Raw genomic sequence first — 13,227 nt, 5'->3', positions numbered from 1 at the left:
AATAATAAAAAAATATATTTAACAAAAAAATAAAAAAAAATTGAAAAAATTCATTCTTTTTCATTGAATATGAAAACCGCTATATCTGCAAAATAAAAAGTAAGTCCCAAACTATATAGGTCAAAAAAGTACCAAGAATAACTAATAATTAGAATAATTTTTTTAATTTAGTTCTTTTAATCTAATAATCTAATAACATTTTATCTCATACTTTTAAACATTGATAGCTAACTGATATCTAAAAATAATAAATTCTAATAATCCTCTAAAATTTCTCAATTAAAAATATAAAATTAGATTGTTGGATTAAAAATATTAAATTGCTAATTAAAAATATCAGTCAATATAAATTAATGTAATTGCTACGCTGTCTAAATATGTCAACCCAAGTTTTCTGCAACCAGCTCTTTTGCTTTATTACTTTTCCTGAGAAACCATTGTTATTTTGGGGGCAACATCCATCCGGTTGCCAAACATTTTTCTATTTATTCTTTTTTTATATATTTTTTAGTTTTTTATAAATTTACATGAGGTCTTTTTTTCGCTTAAGTTGTTGAACAAAGTTATTTAAAAATAAATAAACCGACCACTTTACAACATAAAAATCCTCTTGGAGGAAGTAATACATAACCAGATCAACCAAACTCGACTACAAATATATATATATACATCAACAATAAACAAAACATAAACACTGCTGGTAGCTCCTCAGCTTATTCTAAATGCCAACACAAATTATGCAGAAACATACGACAGGTTTCATCACTTCTTTTTTTTTTTTTTTAACTCAACATATTGACATTGCACGATATTATCATGGCCTTGCTTGCATATAACGGAAAAAATATGAACACGTCAACAATACTTGTGTCTCTTTTTATTAGCGTTCTGCGTAATTGTTGTCTTCTTCCTTCAAAAAGACTTCAATTTGTTCCAATGCCTGCAAGATGCAGAGGCGTGTTATCTAGATTGGCACAGATGTCATTTTTATTCAACTAACCTAGGAACATTTCATTTGACCCATAAAAACCAAAATATTTTTAAAAAACATCCTGAAATGACACTAGTAGGGAGGGAATTGAGTATGAAGACCTCAAGTGCAATAGCAGTTGGTGACAGTTTGGACACATCTCTTTGGCCCAGTTTTGCCGCTATCTCTGCACGATAAAGAACAAGGTCAGAAACCATATATATTAGGAAAGCATCAAGAAGAAGGTAGAAATAATAATTAAGTTCACTAAAGATCTTTTCCTACTTTCCTTTTGTCTTTTTTAAAAGCGAGGCTGGGCAAGTATCTTAGGAGTCTCCAGGTCCAAACAATTCAAGTTCAATAAGTGGCGGGGGGAAAAGAAATACATAAAGTCCTGTTTTATTCCCAAAGTTTCCGAAAAAAAAAAATCCACAATTCTTATTTCAAAAATCAAAACCAAAAAGAAAATCTATGCGTACTTTCCAATGAGACCCTGGCATTGGCATTGGCATATGAATCACCTCTTTCTTCAAAAAGAGCAGATAACTTCAGGAGAGCCTGCAAAAGAACATCAAAAGGTCAGAATACTTACCAGGAGGGGGAAAAAAGTAAACTTTGATGCAAATTGCTAAAAAGTTGAAGTTGCTAGGACTGGGTGACTAAAATTGTATGCAGGAGGGGGAAAAAAAAGGTTACCCGGGTGTATGCATCTCCTGCTTCATAATGTAGTAGGGGGCGAGAGTTAGTTCCTACAGCTGCAATTCTCTGTGCCAAGGCTTCCAGCGGTACATCCAACCAAACACTGACGCCCTTGTGCATATGTTTCCTGGCAATCCATATACATAAGATGGCGAGAATGGGATGTTAATCATAAAAAAATGAACACCAAACTTCAATTTTCTTGTTCACATGTTAATAATTATAATTATACCAATTGATGGGCCTGATAACAGCACCTCCACCAGTAGAAATAACAAATCTACGCATCAGGGACAGTTTATGCAATACCTCGGTCTGAAACAGTAAAAATAAGCAAGAAAAATGAATGGTGAATGCAATAATAAAACCATCAATCAGATCTATTTATAGTAGAACACAAGAAAGTAATTGGAAATGATGTTGCTTGTTAGCATATTTCATAACCAGATGTATCTATTAACATCACTTTCAAGAGCCAAATATCAGACTCTTACCCTACAGCAAGGAGTGGGCTAAGCAGTTGTTTATGCCATTTCTTTTTTCTTTTTTTTTGGGATGTTTTCATAATTGATTATTGAATTCTATACTCTTGACAGTACTAAGGTACTGTCATTAGTTAGTATTTCAGAACATATTGATTCAACAGCTTCATGGGGCAATTTATGTCAACAGATAGACAAAAATGAGGAGCTGGATGTGATTGGAAAAAAGAAACATATAAAAATTCAAAACAACTTAACAAAGAGGATACATATAAGCTAGAAGAATAATCCTCTTCAACTGACCTCTTTATCGCGAAAGAAAGCTTCTCCATAGTGCTTGAATATATCAGCTACAGAATTTCCAACCTCCTCCTCCACCAATGCATCACTGAAGCACCCACAAGTGCAACAAATGCAGAAAATCAAGACAATGTCTAAAGTGCTTGTGAAATATACAGTATGTGCATTGTAATAGTCAAACATATGTGCAGTATTATATAATAATCTCAATCAGAAATCCTTTGTGTGCAGCTCAGTAGACCATACTCCTCAGGATAACTAGAATGACCCTTTTCTATCTACAGAAATAGAGTCATATAATACATTTGTTGCTTCTAACTATATTTCTCCATTACCAATTAAATATGAACACCAGTTGAAGTTCATCTTGGTTTTTGCACACAGAAACTGTACATAGCTTCAAGCAACATACCAATTCTTTGTATATTCTACTAGCCTATTCGCTATCCAAATGATGCATTATTATGATCATTTACTTGCTTTAAGACTGATATAACTGGTCCAGAGATAATAAAGAAGTAATTTATTCAAGAATTACAAGATAATGAGAACATTCGAGAGGCCTACTCTCCAAAAACTCAAATCAGTTAATCAATTAATATAGTCCTTCTGTCTGCCCTTTTCCCTCTATTCATACTCCCAATTGATCAAGACCTATCAACGAATCAAGTTCTTCGTTGGAAGGAGAGGAAAAAAAGATGATAAATTCCCATACTAACCTATCACAGAAAGAATAGCCAAGCACTTGTGCCATAATCTTCCCCACAGTTGTCTTCCCAGATCCCATCATTCCTGCATGTCAAATTAAAGGTACTTTGAATGCTGCAATAGTCATACTTGGAAATTATATTATTGGATGATGACTTTAGCCAAGAAACTAACCAACAAGATATATACAGCGTCCATTTAAATATGGATCGATCTCTTGTGATCTACTCTGCAATTTATTAATTCAAGTAAGATAATGACATATATAGCAAGCTGAGGCAAAAAAACATTTAAGCAAAGTTTACTATTTCTTGATGCTTGCTTACTATAATGGAGGGCATAAACATCACTAACGAAATGGATATAGACTAATTAAAAATGACAAAGAACTTCATGTTGTTACCTTCAAAATCAACTCTTCATCAAGAAGAGCATGACAGGTTCCAGATTCCAATGTCGAAGCTACAGGAGCATGAACATTAATAAATAAGAATGGGCAGTACTTATTTAGTCAGTTACAATCTTATATGCAATCCAGCCAAATTACATCTTCTCAGAGACCATAATTTTCCCTCAAAAGACGCGGAAGTTGATTATTCCAACTATTCAATAGAATAAATTTATTTGAAGCTGCAGAATGATAAATACATAGACAATAGTTGGGCATTGCAGTTATATTCAGTTCACCTTGATAGAAATTATTATGAACGGTCCAGCTGAAGTGTCTATTGACCTTTCATATTGACACGCCATGTTTTTTAACATAGATATCCAACTACATTTAGTCACAAATATCTGAGCACAAGTTCTTCAAATCAATTTCATGCAAGGCAAATTAAACTTTAAATCCTTCCTTATTCAATCAATGTTTACAGGAATATAATTCAGGCAAAACAAAGAATTAATTACAGTAACAATTAATTACAGGGGAGGCACGTTGAGGATTAGATTTGCAATTTTCCGCACAACCAGAACAAATCTTTAATCCAAATTCATTGGCAATGTATAAGTAAGGTTCACTGTCCGTTGTACCTTCTTATTGTAGCTAGTAAATCATTGTTTGAAAGACGGATAGCTCAAAATCAGCAGTCCTTTCAATAACAATAAAAACAATTGGAAAATGTAAATGCAAAGCTAGAAAAGCAAGCGCGTAATACGTTACAAGCCCTTTTATTTTTTATTTTTTCAAACCAGCATATTAACAAAATAATACAAATACAAATTCGCGCGTTTCAAAACCAACAGTGTTTTTTTTTCTCACAACAAACCTGGGATATTTTCGTATGAACGAGTAACCTCCAAAGGTGCTATCCTGCGCCGGATCGTGGAAGTTCTAACAGGCTGCAACTTAACCGAAACCGAAACCCGGAGAAACTTTTTGTGCGGCTCACGTGATATGCTCAGAGAAGAAGCGCCACTGGGTTTTGACCGAATCTTCTCCGGTTGAAGCAGAGCTGAAAGTTGCAACGCTTTCGCATCCATGATAACTTCGTCTCAACACTTGTATTGAAAATTTACGCCAATCGCAACGACAAGTTCTGTCCTTTATCCCCTCTTAATTTTCGATCTTTAGTTTCGGAGAAAATGGGGGAAACAAGCCGAGTTAAATTCAGACATAAGTGAAGGAAGCAATGAAAAAAAAAATGGAAGAAAATGGAGAAGATGAAATTCCGAATCTGACCTGTTGTAGCAGAATTTGACTGGAAGGGATCAGCTAAACCAGAGAAAGTTAACATTGAAGAAAGTTATGTGAATCTCAAGGAAAGAAAAAAATGTGTTAGATTGAAAGTTTTTACAATTTTACAAAAATAAGCACCCGTGAAACTCGTGTAATTTCTGCTTTTATTAATAATCAAATCAAGTAATTGTATTCGTATTGGTATGATTTTAACGATTTTAATATAAACAAATATAATAATTGTTCCTAAGGTAATACTGTAATAGTAGTTTAGGGTATTGTTGAACAATTAGTACTATTAGAGAGAGAAAGAGAGAGAACTAGAAAAGCTTATGACTTATGAGTTTGTATTTTTGTCAAGGTTCTGAAAATTGGCATTGATCATCAAACCATTTTAACTATTGATTTACTGATCCAACTAATTCAACTGTAATTTAACCAGAAAAATGATTTTATAATAAAATGATAAATAAATTATAAATAAATATTTTAAAATATAATTAACTTTTTATGCACAAACTTTTTTTCTTTTAGTTTTTTTAGTTTCTTTTTTAATCCAAACAAGATTTAACAACAAAAATTCATTAATAAAAATTTCATTATTTATTTTAATCAGTTCAAAATAAAATATAACTTAACAAAATTCAATAAATAAATTCAGTCTAATGGAGCAGAGAAGACTCAATCATACAAATAAAAGTTCATGCTTTTATATTGAATAAATAAAAACTCATGTTTTAACATGATTTTAACAAAAAAAAAATAGCAATATTTTTAACAGAGAAGACTGATCCCAATTCTAACAAAATTTTAGCATAAGTTAAACAAAAATTAACAAACTGTTCTAAAAATTAACAAAACTTATTAAGATTTTAACAAAATTTTTTAATACAGCACAAGAAAAAGCAACAAAACAGAGTACAGTACAACAGTAGAGAACACAATTCAATATGAGTAGCACTGGTAGAAGCAGATTCCTATACCAAAGAACAAAGAACCAAGAACTAAAAATTAAAAAGAAAATCTGAGTAGCACTAGGATAATCCTAAACCTTCGTTCTCACGAGCATTAAAAAAATGAAGAACAAGCCTAGCAGTGAGCACTAACCTTCGATCTGAGAGCAGTCTAGGCACACAATGACGGAGAGCAGTTGAGCGCGACGGCGACGAAGACCAGACGACGACCACTGTTATTCCTTCTTTTTCACTTCACCACTGAAGACTCACGAGTCCTGAGCCAACTTCCAAGGGCGGAGACCGAACAAACATATTGTTCAGAAGATGACGGAGGCGGCAGCGGAAGTTCAAGGTCGTGCTCCTCCGCGTAGCGAGGCAGAGTTCCGCAACTAGTGCTCTGTGATGCGGTTAGCAGAATGGATTGGGGGTGGAAAAAGAGCACTCTGCCAGATCGAACGAGAAGCAAGAGGGCAGAAATTCAATCCGCAAAGAAAGAGGGATTCAATGGTTTGGGCCGGATGCGCGGCTGAGCAGACGAAGACGTCGGACGCCGAGCTGACCTCGAGGAAGAAGCTGCGATCGGTGAGAGTGAACAGGGTTGGAGAGTTGGAGCACGAGGGAAGCTAGATGGACGGACGGACGACGGCTTTGAGTGCGTCGGACGGGTGCCACTGCTTGCGGCGTTGGTGATGGCTGGGTTTTTTTTTTTGGCTCAATTTGTTTCTGAATGAAAGAAAGGAAGGGAGAAAGGGGCTGGGGCAGAAGAAACGAAGCAATTAGGTTTCACGCTTTTTGGCACCTGGGAAGGCTTTTTTGACTTTTCATCGCCATAGGGAGTCAACAGTAGGATGATTTTTGACAACTCCGAACATGGTTGGTTGGTTTGCTCTTTGCCATCTACGTATAGCTTCTTTGAATTCATATGTACCCTAATATTTTTTGTTTGTTTTTACCAAATATAATATAAAGATTATCCTATTTAAACTATAATTTATTGACATGTATTCAAATATTTTAAGTTGGCTTGTAAATAAATTCTTTAATGAAAATTTAAAGTTTTTCTATGACCATATTATCAAGTCCTTCCGAGTCAAACACATCTCAAGTTAAATTTCATATAATAATAATAATAATACATCACAAAAACATATTTACTTTTTCTTTATAATAATTATTTGAAAAAAAATCATAATGAAGTAATAATATTAAATATTTTGCATACTTAAAATTAATTTTTTTTATTTGTTATAATTCTTAGATAAATTGGATAATAATTGGACTAGCCAGAAATATATTTTTTTGTAATTTTTAAAAATTAATCTTCTCAATTTTATTTATTAATTAAGAGAATAAAATATAATTTTTTATTATTAATTTTATAAATAAAATAAAAAATATGATAAAAATAATAAAAAATTATAAATTATACTTTATTTTTTAATTTATTTTAACAATTAAAAAAATCCATTCGATGTTAGAATTAAAAATAGAAGAGGCATTTCATATATATAGTCACGTGGCATTAACACGTGCTTACCAACCACGAGTTTGAGGGTTGGTGAGAGTGAGACTGCTGGTGGAGACCGCACGAGTAGGACTGGAGACTTTTGGTCTTTTTGCACTTTATCAACCAGGGTTGGTAAATTAAATGGAGATCATTTCGATAAAGGCACAAAAAATATTTTTTTTTAAAAAAAATATTTATATGTATTATAATATTATTGGATATTTAGTTATCAAAAAAAATTGGATATTTTTATTAAGTTAATTAATAATTTATTTTTTAATAAATTAGAATAAAATTGGTTTATTATAGCAACAATAATAAATTTAATTGTTCCATTATAATTATTAGACCTGATTTGATCCGATCGATTTACACAATCTAAACTAAATCATGTTTAAATTTTCTAATAAAAAGACAAGTATATCCTTAATTTTTGTTTAAAAAAACAAAAAAAATATAATCCAGTAAATTATATAAATTAGTCAGTTTGACCGAATCTGATAAGAATTGGGTTTATTATTATTGTTATAAAAAATCAATTTTATTCTAATTTGTTAAAAAATTAAAAAATAACTGATTCATTAATACGTCCAATAATAATGCAACACATAAATATCTTTATAAAAAAATATTTTACGCATCTTTATGAGAGTATCCTCCAAATTAAATTGCGAATAACTTACAAAAAAAACTTTTATGCAAGATTCGATAATCATCGTATGAAATATTAAAATATAAAAGGTTTTTTATTTAAAAATTAAAAGAATAAGTTAGAATTTTTAATTATTCTTTATTAATTACATTTTTTTCTAAAGATAGTAGGTTATATTTCATTAATTATTAAAAAATGAAATATAAAGATGTTCAAAAGCAGGACAGCATAATAAAAGGTGGGGATTTTCCAAAAACACTACACTGAAGGTATTCATCCAACGGTGAGTGGTCAAAAAATAAAGAAAAATCTTAAAGAATAAAGAATGATAAATCAAATTGAATGCAACTAAGAACTTACCTCATGGAGATGACGACCTAAATTGGGAGTTCTTTGAATTTCACGGAGCAACTTGACAGAGCTTGCTAGTAGAAGTAGAACCTTCAAAAATCAACTGGTTACGAGCTTTCCAGCAGTTCCAGCAAATGATGGCAAGCAATTGAGGATTACGGTCAGCATTTTTCAACGAATTAAGTATCTCTGTTGATGCAGTCCACCATGTCTAAAAGTCGTTAGAATTCTGAAGGGAAAGACAGTCACGAAGATAACTCTAAGACCATACGTCTTTAATTCTAGAGCAATCGATCAAACAATGAGTGACTATTTCCGTTGCTTCATCACAGCAGGGGCATATTGGTGATATAGATGGGATACGGTGAAGAATCTGAGCAAGCACCGGAAGTCGACCATGGAGAGCTTTCCAAATAAATAGCTTAATTTTGTGAGGCAAGTTCAACTTTCATAGATCAATCCACGGCTTTTTTCTACTGCATATAATTAGGGCAAAGCTCCAGAGGCGGATGGTAAAATAAATAGCCAATTTTGTAACCTGAAACTATATCATATTGCTTGGATTTGTTCAAATCCCATTACAATTTGTCCCTACTCTGCTGAATTTTAACTGACAAAATCCTATTTGCAATGTCTTGGGAAAATAATTCTTGAATGAGATTCTAATTCCAATTCCTATCTTTAGTAATTAGATCTTTAACTCTTGGAACCAACTCAGAAACAGCCTGTCTAATTGGCATGTCAGAAATCATTAAAGGATACGGAGGAGGCAGCCAAGGATCCTCAAAGGTTCGGATATTCTCACCAGTACCCACAACCCAATTAAGACCTTTCTCAAGAAGGTAAGACTACAATTTCTTCCGTTATAGCATTACCATTGCTAAAGTATTTACCTCTTAGGATTTTGGATAATAAGGAAGTAGGCTGTGTTACAAGTCGCTAAAACTGTTTGCCTAAAAGCGCCAGATTTTGGATTCGGAGATCTTTAAATCCAAGGCCTCCTTCTTTTCGTGGGCGAGTCATAGTGTCCCAGCTAATCCAAACCATCCGCCTTTCGTAACCTTTTTGTCCCCACCAGAACTGAGAAAGTAGAGAATGAATTTCTGAAATTAAACCATCAGGCAACTTGAAGCAAGACAATGTATAAATAGGAATAGCTTCTCCCACTGCCTTAAGCAATACATGTCTACCACCTGACGAAAGAAGATTGTGCTTCCACCCTTGGATTCTTTTACGAACCTTTTCTTTGATCATACTAAAAGAAGCCTTTTTCAATTTAGAGACTGTAGAAGACAAACTAAGGTATTTATCCTGCGCCCCAATATGATTAATATTCATAGAGTTAGCCAGTAGTGTACGAGTAGTGGAGGGAGTGTTGTGGCTAAAGAATACAGCAGATTTATTAAGATTTACCCTCTGGCCACTGATGCTTTCATAAGAATTCAATAAATGCAGGATATTTGAACATGCTTCAGTATTAGCCTTACAGAATAAGATGGAATCATCAGCAAACAGGAGGTGGTTGACCTTGGGACATCGCCTATGTATCTGAAGACCTTGAATTAGTCTGTTTTATTCTGTCTTGTGCAGCAAAAAGGAGAGACCTTCTGCACAGAAAAGAAAAAGATAGGGGAATAGAGGATCTCCTTGTCGAATCCCTCTATTTGGTTTGAAGAAACCATAAGGTTGTCCTTCCATAATAACAGAATAAGAAATAGTTGTCACTAATTCTCGAATCCACATGATCCACCGGGAGTCAAAACCAAACTTCTCCAATATAAACCAAATAAAGTGCCATTCCACCCTATCATATGCCTTACTCATATCTAATTTTAGCGCCATTTTATTTTCGAGTCCCCTTTTTTTATTCTTCAAGTAATGCGTACACTCGTGAGCAATTAAAATATTATCAGAGATTAATCTGCCTTTAATAAAAGCACTCTGTATAGGACTAATTAGTCTATTCATCATACCCTGAAGCCTATGTACAAATACTTTGGAGATAATCTTGTAAAAAACTGAAGATAGGCGTATTGGTCTTACCTGAGTCATATCTTTAGACTCTTAGGCTCTTATATAATTTTATATTTTTAAGTATCCTGTATTAATCTCTGAATATTTTAAATGAAGAATTAAATCAACTTTTAAATGTATAACATAAAATTATCAGTAACCCACATTTTAAATAATTAAAATGAATAAATGGTTAAACCATTGTTTTAAAATTTAAACCTTGTTTTCTCGCCTACTACTACTACAATATCGTAGATTTGTTCCCTTATGATAACAAAAGAGCTAAGCATCCAAATTTTTTATTTAATAAAGTCTAATTAAATTTAATTAATATATTTTAAAGTCTAATTATATAAAGTCTAATTTTTTCGTTTTTCTTTTTTTCATCATTATTGTTTGTATATCAAGAGTGGAGATCACAAATCGGAGAGTTGAAAGATCAAAGATCCTAACTTTGATAAATATAAAATTAGGCCAGAGAACAACCTATAAAATATTCTAATATTTAAGTTAGTGATGTATTTTGATAGTCAGATATTATTTAAAGTTTACTTGTTGAATTCTCTTTTCTTTTATCCTTGTATTTCAAAATTACTATTTTTCAGTATTTATTGCCTTTATATCATATTTTTAATATCATGATTTGGCGATTTCATAACTTAATGGCGTGACCGTTGTGTTGTATTCGACATTATCTTGTAATGTCGGATAACATCGGATTCTTATTACCATTTTTTCAGTATTTATTGCCTTTATATCATATTCTTAATATCATGATTTGGCGATTTCATGACTTGATGGCGTGACCGTTGTGCTGTATCCGACATTATCTTGTAACGTTGGATAACATCAGATTCTTATTTAATTATTATTTTATTACGTCATTATTTTTCTAGAATAATTATCTTTTTTTAGATTCTATTTTTCTCTGTCTCAACAAAAAGCAAGAACAGAAAAAGAAAGAAATAAAAAATATATATAACAAAAAAATTTAAAAACAATAAAATAAAAAAAAGAATAAGAAGAAGCCAAAGAAATTTTGTTAAGAAACTACTTCCTTAATTCTAAAATTTTGAGAAATTTCAGTTAAAGATTTTTTTATGTTAAAGTTAAAATATTCTAATATCAAAATTAAAAAAATTTATGCATTGCGGTTAAAAAATTTTGGTTATATTTTATGTTCTTCTCAAATAACTCTTCCTTCTCCTTCTTTTTGATTTTATAGTTCTTCTTATTTTATACTCTCTTAATTTTTTTTATTTTATTTTCTATGAAGAATAAAAAAATCACATAAAAAAAAGAATAAACAAAAAAATCATGTAACTTTTTTTTGTTTTTCTTATAATTAACACAAAAACTTTAAAACAAAAAATATAATTTTATAAATAAAAATACAAAATTTTTATGTCTAGATTAATTTAATTGAATTTAGTGAAAAAAAATTCATTATAGCGAGACCATATGTGTTATAATAAATTCAGAGAGAAAGATACAAGAAATGAGAGGCTAATTTTTTTGCGTATGACACACACTTTGGTGTTACGCCGAGTTATGGATCGTGGGGGGATTTACACTGCTGTGACGGCTGTTAGGTGATGGAGAGAAATCGAACAGTCTGATTTCTTGCAGGGAAAAGGGGACACAAATCGGACCGTCTGATTTATGGTTCAAGGATGGCTGGGTGCAAAGAAATCTGACCCAACAATTTCTTGCACGGATGATGAATTTGATTTGGGCCAAAGAAATCGGACCTACCGATTTCAAGGCTTCTGGACCAAAAATCTGAAAGCAACCTAAGTCGGACCCAATGATTTGTGGGAGTTTAATTTTTTTTTGGTGGGTTGTTTCCAAATCGGACAGTCCGATTTTTACGTTCAAAAAATTTCGAATGACCAAGAAAGCGGTCGGACAGTCCGATTTCTGATGTATATATATATATATTCCCAAACCCAGACTGAGCATCCACTTCATCTTCTTCCTCCTCTCCCGTTCTCCAAATTGCTGCAGCCTGTCTCAGTCTTTCTCTTCTTCTCTATTATTATGGATGATAGAGTAAGATTAAAGGTGTATTATTATGGTCAAATTTTATTGCAAACATCAGAAGGAGTAAAATTTGTGTGTGAAAATTCGTTAGATATTATTATTCCATTCACACTGTCATTTGAAGAATTAAAAGGTGTCATTTGTGAGAAGATGGATTCTCAAATATCTAGGAGAGTGGAGTGTATTCTGTACAGATATCCTATATCTGTGTTTGGTGGGTTCGTTCAATTTCAAACGAAATACGTGACCGATGAAGCAAGCATGTAAGAAATATTTTCAGTGTATCTTGAAAGTCGGTCCCGAATATCGTTCATCAAACTGTATATTGAGTTCGAGCAATCTACAGCGAACCGAGATATTGAGTTGGAAGATTACAACAGTGATAGTGAAGAAGAGTTTGAAAGTAACTGCGAGGTCGTTCATACAGGTGTAGACGAAGATCATGCTGACGATGCTATGGTGGTAGATGTGGCGGATGTGGCAAATGCACTAGCAAACTAACAGCCGTTTGAGGAGCCGACTTTCATGCGGTCATTGGATTTGGAGGCCATGCATACATCGGAGTTTCCTCAATATGTAAATGCAGGTACATTATCATTTTAAATTAAGATTTGTTAAAGTATGATTTGTGCATAGGTTTTGAGTTTAGGACAAATATTTAAGACAACGGTAAATAGGCCAAATATAGCATATAATTAGTAATTGTTTAATGTTTAATTATCAAGTAAACATGTATGCTGAGAAATTTAGTATTTTTCATCATTGTTACTAAAATCGGATCGGACAAGCTGATTCAACCGAAAAACTGATGAACCAATTTAGACCGGCAAGTTAGATCGAAAAAATGATGAACCGGACCAGACCGGCC

General features: G+C 32.5%; 1 protein-coding gene across 2 annotated transcripts; it reads right to left on the bottom strand.

The window, feature by feature from the left end:
• Positions 1 to 550: 550 nt before the first annotated feature.
• LOC130968680 (shikimate kinase, chloroplastic) lies at positions 551 to 6,672 on the bottom strand. Of its 2 annotated transcripts, none has more exons than XM_057894079.1 (12): positions 5,945 to 6,672; positions 4,841 to 4,873; positions 4,428 to 4,726; positions 3,563 to 3,621; positions 3,334 to 3,388; positions 3,171 to 3,243; positions 2,455 to 2,539; positions 1,902 to 1,984; positions 1,667 to 1,796; positions 1,450 to 1,528; positions 1,093 to 1,157; positions 551 to 940 (listed from the first exon to the last, which is right to left on the bottom strand). In XM_057894079.1, exons 3-12 carry the CDS (start codon positions 4,639 to 4,641, stop codon positions 881 to 883), a joined length of 903 nt encoding a protein of 300 aa, XP_057750062.1. In that variant the 5' UTR covers positions 4,642 to 4,726; positions 4,841 to 4,873; positions 5,945 to 6,672; the 3' UTR covers positions 551 to 880. The 2 variants fall into 2 exon arrangements, with proteins under 2 accessions (XP_057750062.1, XP_057750061.1); XM_057894078.1 differs by having other exon boundaries at positions 4,841 to 4,914; positions 5,945 to 6,671.
• Between the last annotated feature and the right edge of the window lie 6,555 nt (positions 6,673 to 13,227).

This window comes from Arachis stenosperma, chromosome 3, assembly GCF_014773155.1.
Source record: "Arachis stenosperma cultivar V10309 chromosome 3, arast.V10309.gnm1.PFL2, whole genome shotgun sequence".
Lineage (NCBI taxonomy): Eukaryota > Viridiplantae > Streptophyta > Magnoliopsida > Fabales > Fabaceae > Arachis > Arachis stenosperma.
Note: the sequence above shows the minus strand (reverse complement) of the source record. Positions and strands in the feature narration are given on the sequence as shown.

Coding starts and splice junctions, on each gene's coding strand:
- LOC130968680 (XM_057894079.1), bottom strand. CDS start 4,641: ATGGATGCGAAAGCGTTGCAACTTTCAGCTCTGCTTCAACCGGAGAAG. Junction 2,540..3,170: donor GGCTATTCTTTCTGTGATAG/GTTAGTATGGGA, acceptor TGGGTGCTTCAG/TGATGCATTGGTGGAGGAGG. Junction 1,158..1,449: donor TGCCAGGGTCTCATTGGAAA/GTACGCATAGAT, acceptor TTTATCGTGCAG/AGATAGCGGCAAAACTGGGC.